This window comes from Onychostoma macrolepis, chromosome 13, assembly GCF_012432095.1.
Source record: "Onychostoma macrolepis isolate SWU-2019 chromosome 13, ASM1243209v1, whole genome shotgun sequence".
NCBI lineage: Eukaryota > Metazoa > Chordata > Actinopteri > Cypriniformes > Cyprinidae > Onychostoma > Onychostoma macrolepis.
This window is the reverse complement of record NC_081167.1, coordinates 21,164,757-21,180,685: the sequence shown is the minus strand read 5'-3', so window position 1 is coordinate 21,180,685 and position 15,929 is coordinate 21,164,757. Positions and strand designations below refer to the sequence as shown.

Genomic DNA, 15,929 nt, shown 5'->3' with positions numbered 1-15,929 from the left:
TTTTTTTTTTTTCTTCTTCAAGGCCTGAACTACATCTGTGAGCTAATTCTAGAAGGTAGACTTGGAAAAAACACCTGTAAAAAAAATGAAACCGTGAGGCAGGTATGACACCCAGATGATGAATTGATCTCCGCTGACAGCAGATATGTCTGTGGTGTCTAGGCAACAAAAATATGCACAAATACAAACAAAAAAAAGCTGCTGTAATGATAATTTTTATACAAGAAGTACTTAGTCATTATCATAACTATCCAAAACGATAACAAATTAGCATGCAAGACCTGAAGTTGTGTACTTAATAATAAGAAATATGACACTATTTAAAAAAATTTAAACATTTATATAAAAAAATATTTTCATAAATAAAATCAAGAAAAATATATAAAAATATAAATAGGTTTAAAAACAATATTATATATATATATATATATATATATATATATATATACATACATACATACATACATACATAATTAACTTCGAATATTAAAGATTACGTTTTATTATTATTATTATTATGTATTAATTAAATATTACCAACTATTAATTTAAAAACCTATCATAGAAAAAATGATTACCTACAATATGCTTGCAAATAAAAAAAAGTTATTAGCAAATAGTAATTCTTGGCACCATTCCACCCATAATGCATCAGGAACACTCACGGCCTCTCACCTGTGGATGTCTCAACATCAACATCATGTCATCTGGGTGATCATCTCAAAAAAATGCAGACTAGATCTTGCTCATGGTCTGTCTGCCTGAGATCTAGTCTCCATTTGAAGCAAATGAATGTCCTGCGCTGAACTTCAAAAAGTCACATGACAACTGTCCGACTGTTGTGTCTGTGAACACATCAGTGCCTTGTTAGTGTTGTGTGTATTTGTGAGAGTGTATATTCGTGCCAGTCCTGTCAGTAGCCCTTTGCTTTATGACTAATTGGTGGCAGTACATTTGTTTGTATGTGTGCGTGTAGTGTGAAGAATAGTAGCATTGCAGCTGCTCAGACAATAATTAGCTCACAGACATGTGTGGAAAATAACGAGCAGCTACAGTAATTAATGTCTTAACGAGGCGATGACCTCATACACTTTGTTTAGACAAAAACTCTCTCCAGGGACTTTAAACATGACACGCTGAGTATAAACAGTTTCCATTTGCATGCTAAAACAACCTCCATGCCCCATTAAGGGCACTAGCACACTAGCAACAAACAAGATATTCATACACAAATAAACATAAACTAACCTATACAAATACTCATATCTGCAGTAAAGTGTCTAGAGAGATGTAAAATGAAGCTTTACATGAAATGGATGAATAGACATTTTACCAGCCTGAGTTGGTTTTACCTCTTTCTACTACTTTGCAGTAGAAAAAAAAAATTGGTCTTCTAAGAAATATACTTGGTTTATACAATAAGATGTTATTGGATATAATGGGTCAGGATTTGCTTGTTTTAGAGCATCTGTAGTTTTGTCTAATAATTTGTTTCTGCTTGTTTCTGACCAATCCACAGACTCTAGCCATCACCACAGAACAACCTGCTTATAAATCCTCACATAGCAGCAACATTAACACTAACTGATCTCCACATCACTTGTTTTTCCCAAAACACATAAAGTAACAGTTTACTTTCTAACATAAACTCGAATATGTGAATCTCCAGTCCAGTCTCAATAATGTGAAATTCCTAGTGAAAACAAACTATTTTCATTTTAAGTACACTTGCAGCTACTTCACTAGTATCATTTACTTATAGTCTCATTGTGAAGACCACATTAGGTGAATATGGCTTATTTATTATGTTTAAACTACCATTCAAAAGTTTGGGGTAAGTTTTTTTTTTTTTAAAGCCACCAAGGCTGCATTTATTTGATCAAAAATACAGTGATATTGTGAAATATTATTTAAACTTTAAATAAATTTTCTATTTTAATATATTTTAAAATGTAGTTTATTCCTGTGATGGCAAATTGAATCTTAATTTCCTCAAGGTAATTAATTACCTGAAATTATTTGAGTGTATTCAGCTTGTCAGGTTTATAGTGTACATTGTAAATGATCAGCTAACTCCCAGAACATGAATTCCTTCATTAATGGTACTTCCTGTAAGAGTCATCATCTATTATGGAGCAATGGAGAACCACAGGAGGAGAAGAGCAAAACAGGACACATCTGGATAAGACAACACATTCACACACATATCAACATTCACACCGTGTGTTAACATGTCCTGCACACTGGGTTTCCAAACCATTAGAGTGGACCAACAGTGCTTTCTGATCAAGAAAGTTTTTGCAGTGTTGAAAACTATGAACCAAAAAGATGCACTCAGAAATGTTTTGGTTTATATATTTGCACTGGTTGATATGCAATGAAACGTTTTCAGTTACTGTTGGCATTAGAAAAATGCAGTTTTTTTTTCTCATTAGTGTTTATAGTAAACATTTTTTTCAAAACTACAGTTCATTTATGTATGATACTTTTTAATGATAATAAATTACAGTGTATTAGCTTTAAACCTTTACTGCTTTACTATATATTTTTTAAATGTAGACCAATTTAGCCAAAATATTTAAACACAAGCGTGCAAGGGAGGATGTGTAGAACTCAGTGAATCACAGGCATTCGAATTCTGCAGAAATCGGTGTAATATTCTGCTGAGTTCTGTGCAGGCAAATTCTTCATGGGCCTGTCGGTAACATTTTGTGGTACATAGACACGTCAGACCTTAGGTATCCAGCTCTGTCTTAATACTCTAATCGGCCACCTGCTTTGTTTGTTGTAGTAAAAGTAACAGCAGCTGTTTAAGTGAAAACATGAAGAAAGTAGCCTCACTTTGTTACAAAAAGAGGAGGAATCTGTCTAAGAAAGACTTACAGAGAATTTAAAGGGATAGTTCACCCAAAAAGTTAAAATGATTCACTCATGCTTCAGCAATCCTAGGTGTATATGACTTTCTTCTTTCAGACAAATACAATCAGAGTTATAATAAAACAATATCCTTGCTCTTCCAAGCTTTATAATGGCAGTGAATGGCTGTTGAGATTTTAAAGCAAAATAAAGTGCGTAAATCTATCATAAAAGGTTAATAAATGCCTTCTGAAGCGAGACGATGCATATGTGTAAGAAAAATATCCATATTTAAAACTTTATAAACTGTTGTACTTGCATTCACTAGAGAGTGGCGTTCCAGCAGATGACGTAGGCAAACGCAGAAGAGACAAACGCGGAAGGAGAGAGCAAAACAAAACACCAGTCACAAATTAGAAGTACAAAACAAGGATTTGGAAAGAAAAATGTTAGAGGATTTCGATATAAGCCAAGAGGAGACTGCTTTTCCTTTGCTTGAAACAAAACTTGGTTCTCATTGGACTAGCATATTCTCCTATTCATCCTACGTCAACTGCTGGAACGCCACTCTCTCATGAATGTGTGTAAAACAGTTAGTAGTAGCTAGAGATTACAGTTTATAAATCGCTTTGCTTCAGGAGGCCTTTATTAACCCCTCGGAGCCAAGTGGAACACTTTTTATGTTGAATTTATGCACTTTATTTTGCTCCAAAATCTGGACCACTATTCATAAAGCTATTCGTATGCTATTATAAAGCTTGGGAGAGCCAGGACATTTTTTAATATAACTCAGATTGTATTCGTCTGAAAGAAGCAAGTCATATACACCAGGGATGGCTTGAGGGTTAGTAAATCATGTGGTAATTTTCATTTTTGGGTGAAATATCCCTTTAACAACTTGGGAGAATTTCAGAACTTACGGAGAATTTTACATAAAAGCACAGCATACTTCAAACCCCAGGCTAATGCATCAGGAAGGATAAGTAAGGATACATCTCGTATGTCGCTCCACAAAGAATGTTTACCCTGTTATGTATCCTGGTATGTTTCTCATACAGTGAAAGGTCAAATGTCAAATCTGACTTTTTGTGTCACTTGTAGATGTGAACTTGCTCAAGAGAGAGATTGTCGGTACTGATGAGAAAGCACAGTAGTGCATGTTGGTGTGTGTGAAGGTGTTGAGAAATCATTACTCACTGCTGTCTGGGATCGTTTGGTTGTCCCAGTCCCAAGCCTCCACGATCAGAGTGTATGCCCGCTAGGAGATAGAGAGAAAGAGCTGGTTAGCTAATATACACTGACATATAGGTCTTCACAGTCAAAGTCTACGCTGAAGACAAACACAAATTATCAATAAAACACCACACAAAAACAATGGCACAAGAAGCACAGACAAAAAAAAATCATATTAGTTTACCGACAGAGTCCAAATAAAACGTAACGATCAAAAGTTTGGGGTCAGTAAGATTTCTTTAATGTTTATGAATGAAGTCTCTTATGCCCAATAAGGCTACATTTATTTGATTTAAAATATTGTAAAAACAGAAATATTATTACAATTTAAAATAAAGGCTTTCTATTTGAATAATGGCTTTCTAATTTACTAATCAAATGTCAAATGATCCTTCAGAAATCATTCTAATATGCAGACTTGCGGCTCAAGAAGCATTTCTTAAAATTATCAATGTTGAAAACAACACTGCTTAATAAACAAAGTGGAAATTTTCATAATTTTTTTCAGGATTCTTTGATGAACAGAAGGTTCAAAATAACATTTATTGGAAAAAATTTTTTGATTATGAATGTAAATACTGTCACGTTGATCAATTTAATGCATTCTTGCTGACAACAAGTAATACCGAAGAAGGGTCTTACTGACCCTAAATTTATGACCAGTAGTGTTATATTGAGACAATATAAGGAGGAGAATACAAGAAAGTATAACACTTGGTATGCCGGCTATATGGAACTCATGCGTTTCAAATAAAACAACAAAACTTCACAGTTTTTTCACATTAATCTCACAAAACCACACTTAGAAGGGCATCAGGGGACATCCTTGAAGAAGAAAAAAACTTATTCATGAAGTATAATATCTAGGGATTTTTTTTCAGTTACTCTAGGGTTGGGTGGAAATGGAAATGGAAATCTATTTAATGTCCTCATATTGATACCGTGTGTATATGTGTGCGTGCCTTTTTAACAGGATACAAGTCATAACAGCAATGTGAATAACCTGGTTCCCACGGTCTGGTGACTGATTAGCTGGGTTATAAACCAGATGAATGATGAGATGGTGCAAGGATGTTTGTAGGAGCGTGTATCAGGTCACTGCTGCAGTCAACAGTTCATAAATGATTGCGTGATGCTTATGCATGCACTTTTTTCACACAGACATATGCTTCAACAGTGTTCTTTAGTTCATTTTTTTCATGGGAAAATGGTTTGCTAACTCAAGTCAAATAACAGCATGGGCAGAATGACTTCAAAAGGTTCAAAAGGTTTCTGAACAAGCAGTACTTCACAGTGAGTGAGGTGAACTGACTGTAAGATGGGAGAGGTCATGTTTCTTCACTCAAATGAGGGGTAGTAACGTTTCTTCCCTTTAATCTGACAGAACCTGAGTGCTTTTGGATTACAAACATTGTGCTGGATGAACATTCAGGAAATGTCTGAAACATTAGGAAGAAATCGCTGGGACAGGATAGCATACAACAGAGTGCAATAAGATTCTGTGTAGTTAAGATTTTTTTCCTTCAGCTCAAGTCTGTTTAAATGAAAATGGTTAAAAATCACACCAACATTAATTTCCAATACTTTGGTACAGGAAATGCAATGGAACAGCTTTATATGATGTATGATATAAAGCTTCACAAAAATAATAATAATAAAATAAAAAACACGGTGGAAAACAGAGGACATTTCTGAAGAGGTGATTTTAGCAGGTCTATGTTTGGCTGAAAGGTTGTATTTTTTGGTTTGGGCAGAGATCAGGTTTACTGTGGCAGCACGGCATGAGAAACATGCCCATGGATTTCGTGTGCTGACACTCACGCATCTTTTCTCTGGAAGCATGAATCAGCACGCTAACATCAGTGAAGCCAAACCACTCCAACTTGTAGGTGCATGCAGTAAATGGAAGAAAGGAAAGACTCCTGATACAAGCATGGCTTTAAACCTTTCACTAAACCTCAAACAAAATTCATGTATTTCAGAAACATTTTTTATAGATGTAATAGATGTACATTTTTGTGTGTACACAGACAGGCTACAACAGATCTGTAAAGTATGCAAAACCCTTCAGAAAATATTTAACATGTATGTTAGGAGTAATGGTGGTAGAAGGATGTTCATGAAGAAAAAACATTAAAACTGATGGACAACTGCTGGACAACTACAAAATACTATCACAATCCAAATATAAAACTATTATTGAACTTGGCAGAACTTGAAAGTGTGGCAGTCATATTGCATCAGAAATGTAGTCACATTTGATTTTTGTTTTTAAGTTGTTTTCTTTTGCACTAGGTGTCTCGCTGTGTGTCCAGCTTGTTGTTAAAAGCCACAAGTGTCAAATCTGCCTTGAGAAACCAGCTTTTTATTATATTCTGCTGCTCTGCATCAGTAAGTGTATATGCTGTGTGAATAACAGTAGCCAGCAAGATAATTACTTACTCTCAGAGAAATGTGAAAATGAATCACAGTGTGAAAGGTATATAGGCTATGCTTTTAAAATGGGCAAGGCATTATAGACATGGTGTATCTTGAATTGTCCACTGCATGCATTCATGATGCAAGTTGCACCATGAATGCATGCAGTGGACGATTCAAGATTGCAAGAGAAGATTCTGATTGTAAGAGAAGGCACCATTAGACTTTAGGCCCAAACTTTGGGGAAGCTTAGAGGGAAAATCCCAACTTCCAAATCCCAAACTTTTTTCTTTCTTTCTTTCCTCTGGTCTTTTGGCTTGGTTCTTCTTGTTCTCGTTTTCTTTTTATCGTTACCTATTCAGGTTGTAAATTGCTGATTTCTACCTGTCATAGACTTCTTTCAGCAGTTTTACTTTAAATGCCAAGGGGTAATGTGTCACTTATACTACTGATTCTTCATGTGAAGTAATGCCCTTGCCTTGGATGTTTATATATAAATTTCGTTGAATATGTGTATTAGTATTTGCTTAATTTTGTATATATTTTTCTGCATATGTCATTTGGTTGTTTTATGTATTTTCTGTCGTTTAATTTTCTGTGTAACTGACAAGTGTACCTTATTATAATTTTATTTAAAATGTTTTACTTTTTTTAAAAATTCATATTTATTTAGGGTTTTATTTACGTATCTGTGCAATTATTTTTTAATTATTACTGCTGTTGTGTCTATCACTTGCGGTGTTCTACGTGTTTCTGTTTGTTTAAAAGAGAAGAAAATAAAAATAAAAATTTGATTTAGAAAAAATGGGCAAGGTATACGCAAACTATTGAGCCAAATCTCATGCGTCATGAAAGAAAAAAAAAACAAGTGATATTTGTTTCACTAAAATATTTCAAAGTTCATGCGATTAAGCCTGAAGCTCTTTGCAATCATCATAGCCTTATGAAAACTTCAAACAAACTTCAATCCTCAATGACAGACTTGTTGATTTATTGATCATTACTCTTTATGATTCCCTCTCATTTGTGCATGTGTCATGAAAAATGAGCAAAATATAATGAATATGGTAAGATATACACTAAGGTTAAAAAATTTGGAGTTGGTGAGACAACTTATTCTCACTAAGATAATTTATTTGATCAAAAATACAACAATTTTATATTATTTTAATATATTTTAAAATATACTTTAATTTACTCCTGCAATGCTGAATTTTCAGCAGCCATTTCTCCAGTAATTACCACACATCCTTCAGTAATGAATCTAAGAAGCTGATTTGGTGCTTAAGAAACATATTAATTAATTTCAATGTTAATTTCAACAGCTGTACTGCTGAATACTGCAAACCCTGATACATTTCTTTTCAGGATTCTTTGAGGAATAGAAAAAACATTCATTTGAAATTGAAATCTTTTGTATCATTATAAATGTCTTTATTGTCACATTTGACCAATTTCATTTGATCAAAATGTCTGTTCACATAAAAACCTAATCAGCTTACAAAATAAAATGATATGCATGTATGCAGTACTATACCACAATAAAAGGACACTCAACCCAAAAATGAAAATTACAGGTTTAAAACTATGACAGAAATTTCATTTATGGGTGAATGTCTTTAATAATGTATTTAAGTATTTGTTATTTGTTATTTTGTTACAAACATTTAGTTTGACAAGAAACAATAATTGGCGGACCACCTGCAGCTCCCCCACATACCCCCTGGGGTTGCCTATTGCTTTATAACATCAAGAATAACATCTAAACCCATTAAATGCGTCAGGATGTTGAGGAATCAGTGTCAGCAAACAAACGATAGGCTTTGTGTAGCATTAGTTTGCAGCATGAGCATACCTGGTCAGTGCAGTGGCGTAAAACAAAGTTACTAATCTCCAAAGACAGCCATCAGACACCAACCACCAGTCCAGGGAGGAGCAGGAGCAGGGAAGATTTTATCTTTCCTTAGTTAGAGGGAAATAAGACACCCACATGCATATACACATGCCAGCAGATACACAGGAACACGCACACACTGGCAATGAATAAATTACACCTCCTAAGTGACACTGAGCAGGCAGTGCCACAGTTTTTACACCTCAGAGGGCCTTGAGGAGGACGTATATTGCGAGAACCGAGCCAGAATGTGCCTTTTATTATCATATACACTCAGACCAGATTTTAATATACCAATCCCAAAGGATTCAGGTCAAATGCAAATCAATGCACAGTAACACACTTACATGGGAACTGTTCCAACTAAAAGCTGAATGTGATATGTGCAGGCTGGTAACACACCTGTGTAAGTCTCTTCATACCCCATGTGCTTGGGTTTCTGTGGCACAGAATTAACAATGTAATTCTATTGTGTGCAGTTTTTCAGTGAAAGAGGTGTTGGTTTATTAAAGCAATAAGCTATGAGAAGCTGTGTATTTGATTTTATCATGATTAAGGTGTGTTGTTAATTTAAAGCTTTTTAAAATAAATATTTCACACAAAATCAAAAATCTGCACTGTCAAATGCCAAAATGATATTCACTGACATTTCATTGACATTTAGAGATCTGTGTATGCAGACAGACTACAACAGATATGTAAAGTATGCAAAACTCTTAAGAAAACATTTAATATGAATGTCAGAAGTAACAGTGGTAGAGACTGAAGGCTGTTCATGAAAAAACAAACATTGACACTGTAAATGTCAAAACATGTCATGACCATCTTTTTATTAAATTATTTATGAGTCTTGTTATATAAACTTATGAATGTGGAAGAATATTGCACAAAAAGTGTCATAACACTTGTGTTCTGCCATTTAGTTCATTGGTTTGCACCAAAAGTGTCATAGCACTTGTGTTCTGCCATTTAGTTAATTTTTTTTTTTTTGTATTGTTTTTCCTTTGTACACATGCAATAGGTGTCTCACTGTTTGTCCAACATCTTATTAAAAGTGTCAAGTGTCAAATCTGCCTTGAGACACCAGCTTTCTGCTGTAATCACCTGCTGGTCTGCATCTGTATGAGTGTTAAAATGTTAGTAGCCAGCAAGACAATAATTGTGATATTTTAATATCTAGAAAAATGAAGGTGTGAAAGGCAGAGCTTTTAAAATGGACAAAAAAAGTCTATTACAAATTACTTGAAGGCATATTATAATTTTATGTGAGGGCAAAACTCAAAAAGTCATTATTCTTGTAACTTTCTCCTCCGGTGATATTAGCCAGTTTAGGACAAAAATGTAAAATAAAATAAAATAAAATGAATGAATGAATTAATTAATTAATTAATACAGTCTGTTCCATAAAGATATCAAGAAAACCATCCTAAAATCATATGGGCTGCTTTTAACCTCTTAACTGTCACCGTCCACCCTGTGGGACGCCTACGTTTACTTCACTATTTTACAATTAAATCCTAATCTAATCATGACAAACTATATATCGTTGGAAAGGTCTAAGACTTCTAAATAGGTATTTTACCACTTTTTTTGTAAAAAAATTATGTAGGAAAAGTAATAGATTAATTTATGACAAGAGTGCACCTGAAAAATCTACATCATAACAGGAGTTCTGACCTTTGTCACAGAAAGTCTTCTTATTTGCCTTTTTCTCTATCACGCTTTAGAAATCATAAGAAATTATATATCAGTTGAAAACTTAAAATCTCAAAATTCATCCTTTGAAACCCATTTTAAAATCAGACATTGCATTACCATGGAAATGGTACATCAAAATCACGTTGGAAAATGTTTTCATTCATGAATTATAAAAAAATAAGTTTGGATAGTGCACTATCTTGTCTGTGTTCAAAACCGTGAGTGACAGTTAAGGGGTTAAGTTACTTTAATTGTGTTTTTCTCTCATGAGCTTGAAAGTGGGTTTTGGAATGACATCAAGGTGAGTAAATACTAACAAAATCTTTACGACAATGATTTCTTTAACATGGTAAAATCATTGTAATAAATGGTCTTGAGTGGCTAACAAAACTGTATTTTTTAATAATTTATTAAACAGCAATATGATGGAAAACCCTATGTTAAGTCAATATATTTAATATTTAATAATCATAACAAGCAATATTTCTGCTAAATAATAGAACAAGAATAAATCAAAATTTTAAGCTGACTGCATTAAAAAAAACATGAAAATGCAACTGCACCAACATTAAGCTTCTGAAAACTATGGGAACATGTTTGCATTAATAATTGTCAAATATAAATTGTTATCACTCCTGTAACCAGTAGACAACATCACAGTCCAGTTGAAGAAAACAAAACGGATTTGCATCAAACACATGTGATCTATACAGAACGCTCACAGAAAAGAGGAGAGAGAAACAGTCGTGAAACAAGAGACCCAACACTCATCCAAGATTTAAAGAAAGCAGGATGGGGTGAAAGGAGGACAGGAAAGAACTGAAAATAAAAAATGGAAAGAGTAGAGCAGATCAAATAAAGTTTGAACATCTAGTCAGGCCCTCATAACTGTTTTAGTTGTAAAGAATGAAGGAGTCGGGTTCGTCTGTCACTAGCATCCCTCTCTCTTTTAGTAAAACTTTTAATGCGAATCAATCTCCCTTGCATCTTGGCAGGTCTACACACATTAGATTTAAAACAGAGACAGAAATGACAGAGCAAAGATACAGTAATTTAAGTGTCATATCTCAAAACAGCCAGATACACTGACTGCTTTAGAAAGAGCTAGCGTTATCTTTGGTAAAGATACATTGCTATTGTATATTTCTGTTTGGTTTGTAAAAGATCTCTTTTCTTAACTGTGTATTCAGAGTTTAGATTAAGTCTGAGAACTTATCGTGAAACAGAACATGGATTTCTTGAGCTCTTACTTGGAAAAGCTTAAATAAAAAAAATAATTGTGGTGTGTGTGTGTGTGTGTGTGCTCAGTGGGATGGGATTTTTATCCAAAAACAAAGGATGGTATGCTGGAAGAGTATCAAAGATCTCACAGCTGTAGGACGTCAGGCACAGCAGGACTTATAAGGCTCATAAACATCACCTTCCGTAAACTGCGTTCCTCCCCTGGCACACCCGATTCGCTAAGAAACTATGGACAACAGCAGATGAAAGTGTCTTGGCAGATTTGAGATTAGCTGATGTTCACTGAGTCCAATGATGCAAGCAATTGTTTATCCAACAGTATATTGTCTACCATCATTTCCATTCATTAAACATACACATGCTGCAGAGAACATTATGGGAGGATTATTCCCATTAGCAAGTGTTTGTTTTTGTGGTTTGCCAGTTCCAAAAATAACTATTAAACATCACAGCAGGAGGATTTCCTTCCTACTATGGGCTGTCTTCACCAGTATTAACACAAGACTGCAAATATCTCTCACTTCAGACTTCAACAGAGTTACAGCAGAGAAGAATCTTCAGAAGTTCACCAGCTCCATGTGAAACCAGTTTCTCAAATGACTAATCCTGCAAAGCTGTTTAAACAGCACTTATGAATCTATTCGCATGCAGGTGACCAGATAACGGTTCAGCGACACAGTCTAGACCTAACTAAACTCAAAAAGTAGAATTTGCACCTGAGAAACAGTCCTAAATTGAATAGGGAAACCATGTTTTAAGGTGCATGTAAAAACACAGATGTTCTTATGCATACCAGAAACGACAGCAAATCAACAACTTATGGGTATGATAGATAGATAGATAGATAGATAGATAGATAGATAGATAGATAGATAGATAGATAAGATAGTGGATGAGTGTGTGGATGGAAAGATGGAGTTCGGAAGTTGTAAGTTGTTGCAGAGCCCTGTAAAATAATACTTAAAGTTGATTCTGGAAATTATCTTGATTTGTTCCCTTGAAACCAACTCTTAATTGAACAATCTGTAAGCTGTCTCAAGTTCAGTTTTGGTCAGATTCTTCTGAAGAACCATCTCAGAGATATAGAAATAATCATGCACAGTCCCAAAGCGTCTCATTACTGTGTACATGATTTTATCTTCAACTGGGCAATTACTGTGCGTTTAAAACAAAGCCACTTTAAAAGACGAGTGTACATAACAGAAGAACACAGGCAGCTCTCACCACAACGATACTGTTATCACCACGGCCAAAATCTGGAAGCAAACAAGACTCAAACGCAGTGATTCAGCGTTTTTCACTACTTACAAAACATATTTACCAGGTTTAAGAAAACAACAACAAACTCACACTGAGGTAAGCGCTGTGTGGTTTTAGTTAAATGTTTTACCCACAGTAATGTGCCTTGCGTTATCTTACAAACTATCTGTTCTGGTCTATTTAGCGACAATGCTGCTATCTGAAACATGATCGTGTAGACAACTCCCACTGCCTCTCTCTTTCTCTTCTCAATCTCTCTGATTGTGATATCACTCCATGAGCATGCCAGCTCTAGTTAAGAACTCTGTCTTGTGTAAATCGTGCCTTTCTTAAAAAAAAAAAAAAGGAAAAAAGAATGCAATCTCATTTTTGCCCAAACCAGCATTCCTGTGAGCTCATGCGACTGTTGCCCTTCACTAATGACCATATATTAAAATTCTTTCACTAAGAAAAATATGCTAACATGCTTAGTTGATTTGCTGAGAAAGTGACATGTTCATTAATGATTTTAAGACTCATTGATTTTATGATATGATTAATGATTTTAGTAAATGTTTTAGATTTGCTGCTGAAAAAAAGAAGAAACTTAAACCAGCCTTGTCAGGTGGCTGGTTTTTGCCACTTTTCAGCTAGACCAACATGATAGATAGTAAAGTAAAGTAAAGATAGATAGATAGATAGATAGATAGATAGATAGATAGATAGATAGATAGATAGATAGATAGATAGATAGATAGATAGATAGATTGATAGATAGATTGATTGATTGATTGATTGATTCAGAATGGATGGATAGATATATTAGTTGGTTGGTTGTTTTAACACCAAGTCAACTTCTAATGCCAATACTATAAAAGAGCTATTAAAAAAACTATATGAGGCTTTTAAAGTTTGAGATAGATAGATAGATAGATAGATAGATAGATAGATAGATAGATAGATAGATATTGATTGTCTTCCTTTTAAACTCCGCAATACATGGACTTCTTGCAGCCCCGTCGGCATGCCATAAAGTAAAACACACTACGTCCTATAAATACGACACCATCAGTTAAGCGTGTAACTGTACACTCCGCGCGCGCGAGAGACACGCACCAGCCGCTTCCCAAATGTCATATGGGCATATAGCCTAATGTGTTTTCAATTGTAAAGATAGTATAGGAAAAGCTATATGGTTACGATAAACACACTTATAAGTTTATCTACTTGCTTTCTTATTATTTTTTCTTTTTTAAGTAAAATCAAAGTTACAACTAACAGTGTTAAGTTTTGACACCCTTAAGAAAATTCGAGTTCAAACTCATAAAATCGAGCAGACATTTTTTCACAATGTAGCCTATATAAAGATAACTATATAGAAACACAAAAAGGGTTTGTTTGTTGTTGAAGGGCTGATGAAAGAGGGTATCGGTGAACACCTACCGGCCAGGCGAACTGAAAGGGGATGATAACGGTCCCGAGGTCATTGGCCTTGTTTGGGTTTCCATTGAATCCTTTCAGCTGAAACGTATTCCCTCCGATCACGCTCGAGCTTCCAGAGCCGTACGAACATGAGCCAGATGTGGTGACCTCCACTTGGTATTCCTTTAGACACACTCTCAAGTACGTGTCACATTCGTCCTGGTCGCACAAACCGTTTTGCGCGCTCCGTGCGCCGTCACAGCAGTTTCCATTCGCGAGCTCACCCCTGTCATTCTCCACGCTGATCAACTGGAGCTCCAAATAACCCGACGACTGGCACACCTAAAAATAACATAAACAGCAGTTAAAATATGAAATGCAAACACTTTGACTTTGTAAGTCTGCACGGAATAATTTGTCGTGCTCCCATTAAAATACAAGACAGAACATGCAGAAGAACACAATATAGCGGATACAGTGCACCGACTTACATTTGTGTTAATGAGTGATCTCATGGTTATACAGGTATTGCAAACATACCAATCAAATGCCCTCGCAGCAAATATGAATAAACATGTTTATGCAATAATGAAATATGCACTTTATTTAGGCGATGCTTAAAGTTTCGATGTACATGCATTACGGTGCACGCGGACTGGTTTTAAAACGCTTTTAAAGTTTAAGGATCACATGATTCCACTGACAGCAGGATAATTCTATTAGGACAAGAATCCCAAAATCTAATTTGACAAAAATGAATGAGTTTCAGTTCAGTGTAAATCGGTTGTTTAATCTATGACTTTACAACTAGTGAAGAAAACGGTGGACTTTAAAAGGCATAAGGAAGTTTAACTCACCTCAGTCCAAAACGTCAAAATTAAGAACACTACTGAGAAACAAGCTCCAAAATAGTTATGCATGACTCCTATGAAGTTAATACGACATGATTAAAAAAAGAAAACACACATATGCATCATTATCCACAAAAATCCAGCCATTCAAAGTGATTCCTTTCTCCGCAAGACCTCCAGAAGATGAGATGAAAGTCACACACACACATCCACTCGCTCCTCCAGCGCGCTGCTCTCACTATATCAGTCAACTACTAGCCGTCTGAACGGGCTTGATTGACAGTTCAATACACCATTGGCAAGGCATCAGTTGTAGTAGAACGTTTGCGTCAGCCAATCGTATAGTCAGAGGGCGGAGCCTTCCTATAAATTACAGATCTGACAGGCTTATTGACTTAGTCTGTTAGAGTAAAGGAAAAAGGCTTTAAAACGACAAGCGAAACTGTTATTATTTAAGAATTTTAATCTTTCACAATAGAAATAATTTTATATTCTATAATATTTGACAATTTAATGGTTTTATAATTACTGGTAGAAGTATGTTGACATTCTGTAAACGATTATTACACACAATTTTTTTTTTTTTTTTTTTAGCATTTTGCCCTGTTTGTACTCTTTCACAATCCAAATCTACACTCATGTCAAGGCACGGGTGAATGGTTGTGGGTAAGAGATACAGAGCGCCCTCTAGTGATCGATCACTGGCGTACTGTATTATTAGGTTTCCTCCTGAAAACTTCAATAAAAAGACTGTCGTTCACTCTTTGGCCTCATCTAGTCCTGGCTTCTTGTATGCTTTAGTTATTTATTTGTTTATTTATTGGTTTTTGTTTTTTTCGTTGTTGATGTTTTTAGTTCAACATAATCCAAAAAGGGTATTTTTGAAAATTCCCTGACAAATAGGCTACATGCTGAACAACAACTTGCAAAGACTTTTGAAGTGATCATCACAATTTGAAATCATCATAAAACAGAATAATCGTATTTTTGAGATGTTCTCATGAATTTAGTAAAAACCAAACATGTCTGTTTGTGTGTTTACATTAAGCACTTGCCCATATCACTCTCACATCTCT

General features: G+C 34.9%; 1 protein-coding gene across 2 annotated transcripts in view; it reads right to left on the bottom strand.

Moving 5' to 3' along the window:
* The window catches only part of jag2a (jagged canonical Notch ligand 2a), a 37,630-nt gene extending 22,544 nt beyond the window's left edge, over positions 1 to 15,086 (bottom strand). For both annotated transcript variants that reach the window (XM_058795040.1, XM_058795041.1), the window contains exons 1-3: positions 14,860 to 15,086; positions 14,024 to 14,344; positions 4,054 to 4,114 (exon numbers count right to left, since the gene is read on the bottom strand). In XM_058795040.1, the coding sequence (XP_058651023.1) occupies positions 4,054 to 4,114; positions 14,024 to 14,344; positions 14,860 to 14,922 (445 nt within the window). In that variant the 5' untranslated portion in view covers positions 14,923 to 15,086. The remainder of the gene's footprint in view (positions 1 to 4,053; positions 4,115 to 14,023; positions 14,345 to 14,859) is intronic.
* Between the last annotated feature and the right edge of the window lie 843 nt (positions 15,087 to 15,929).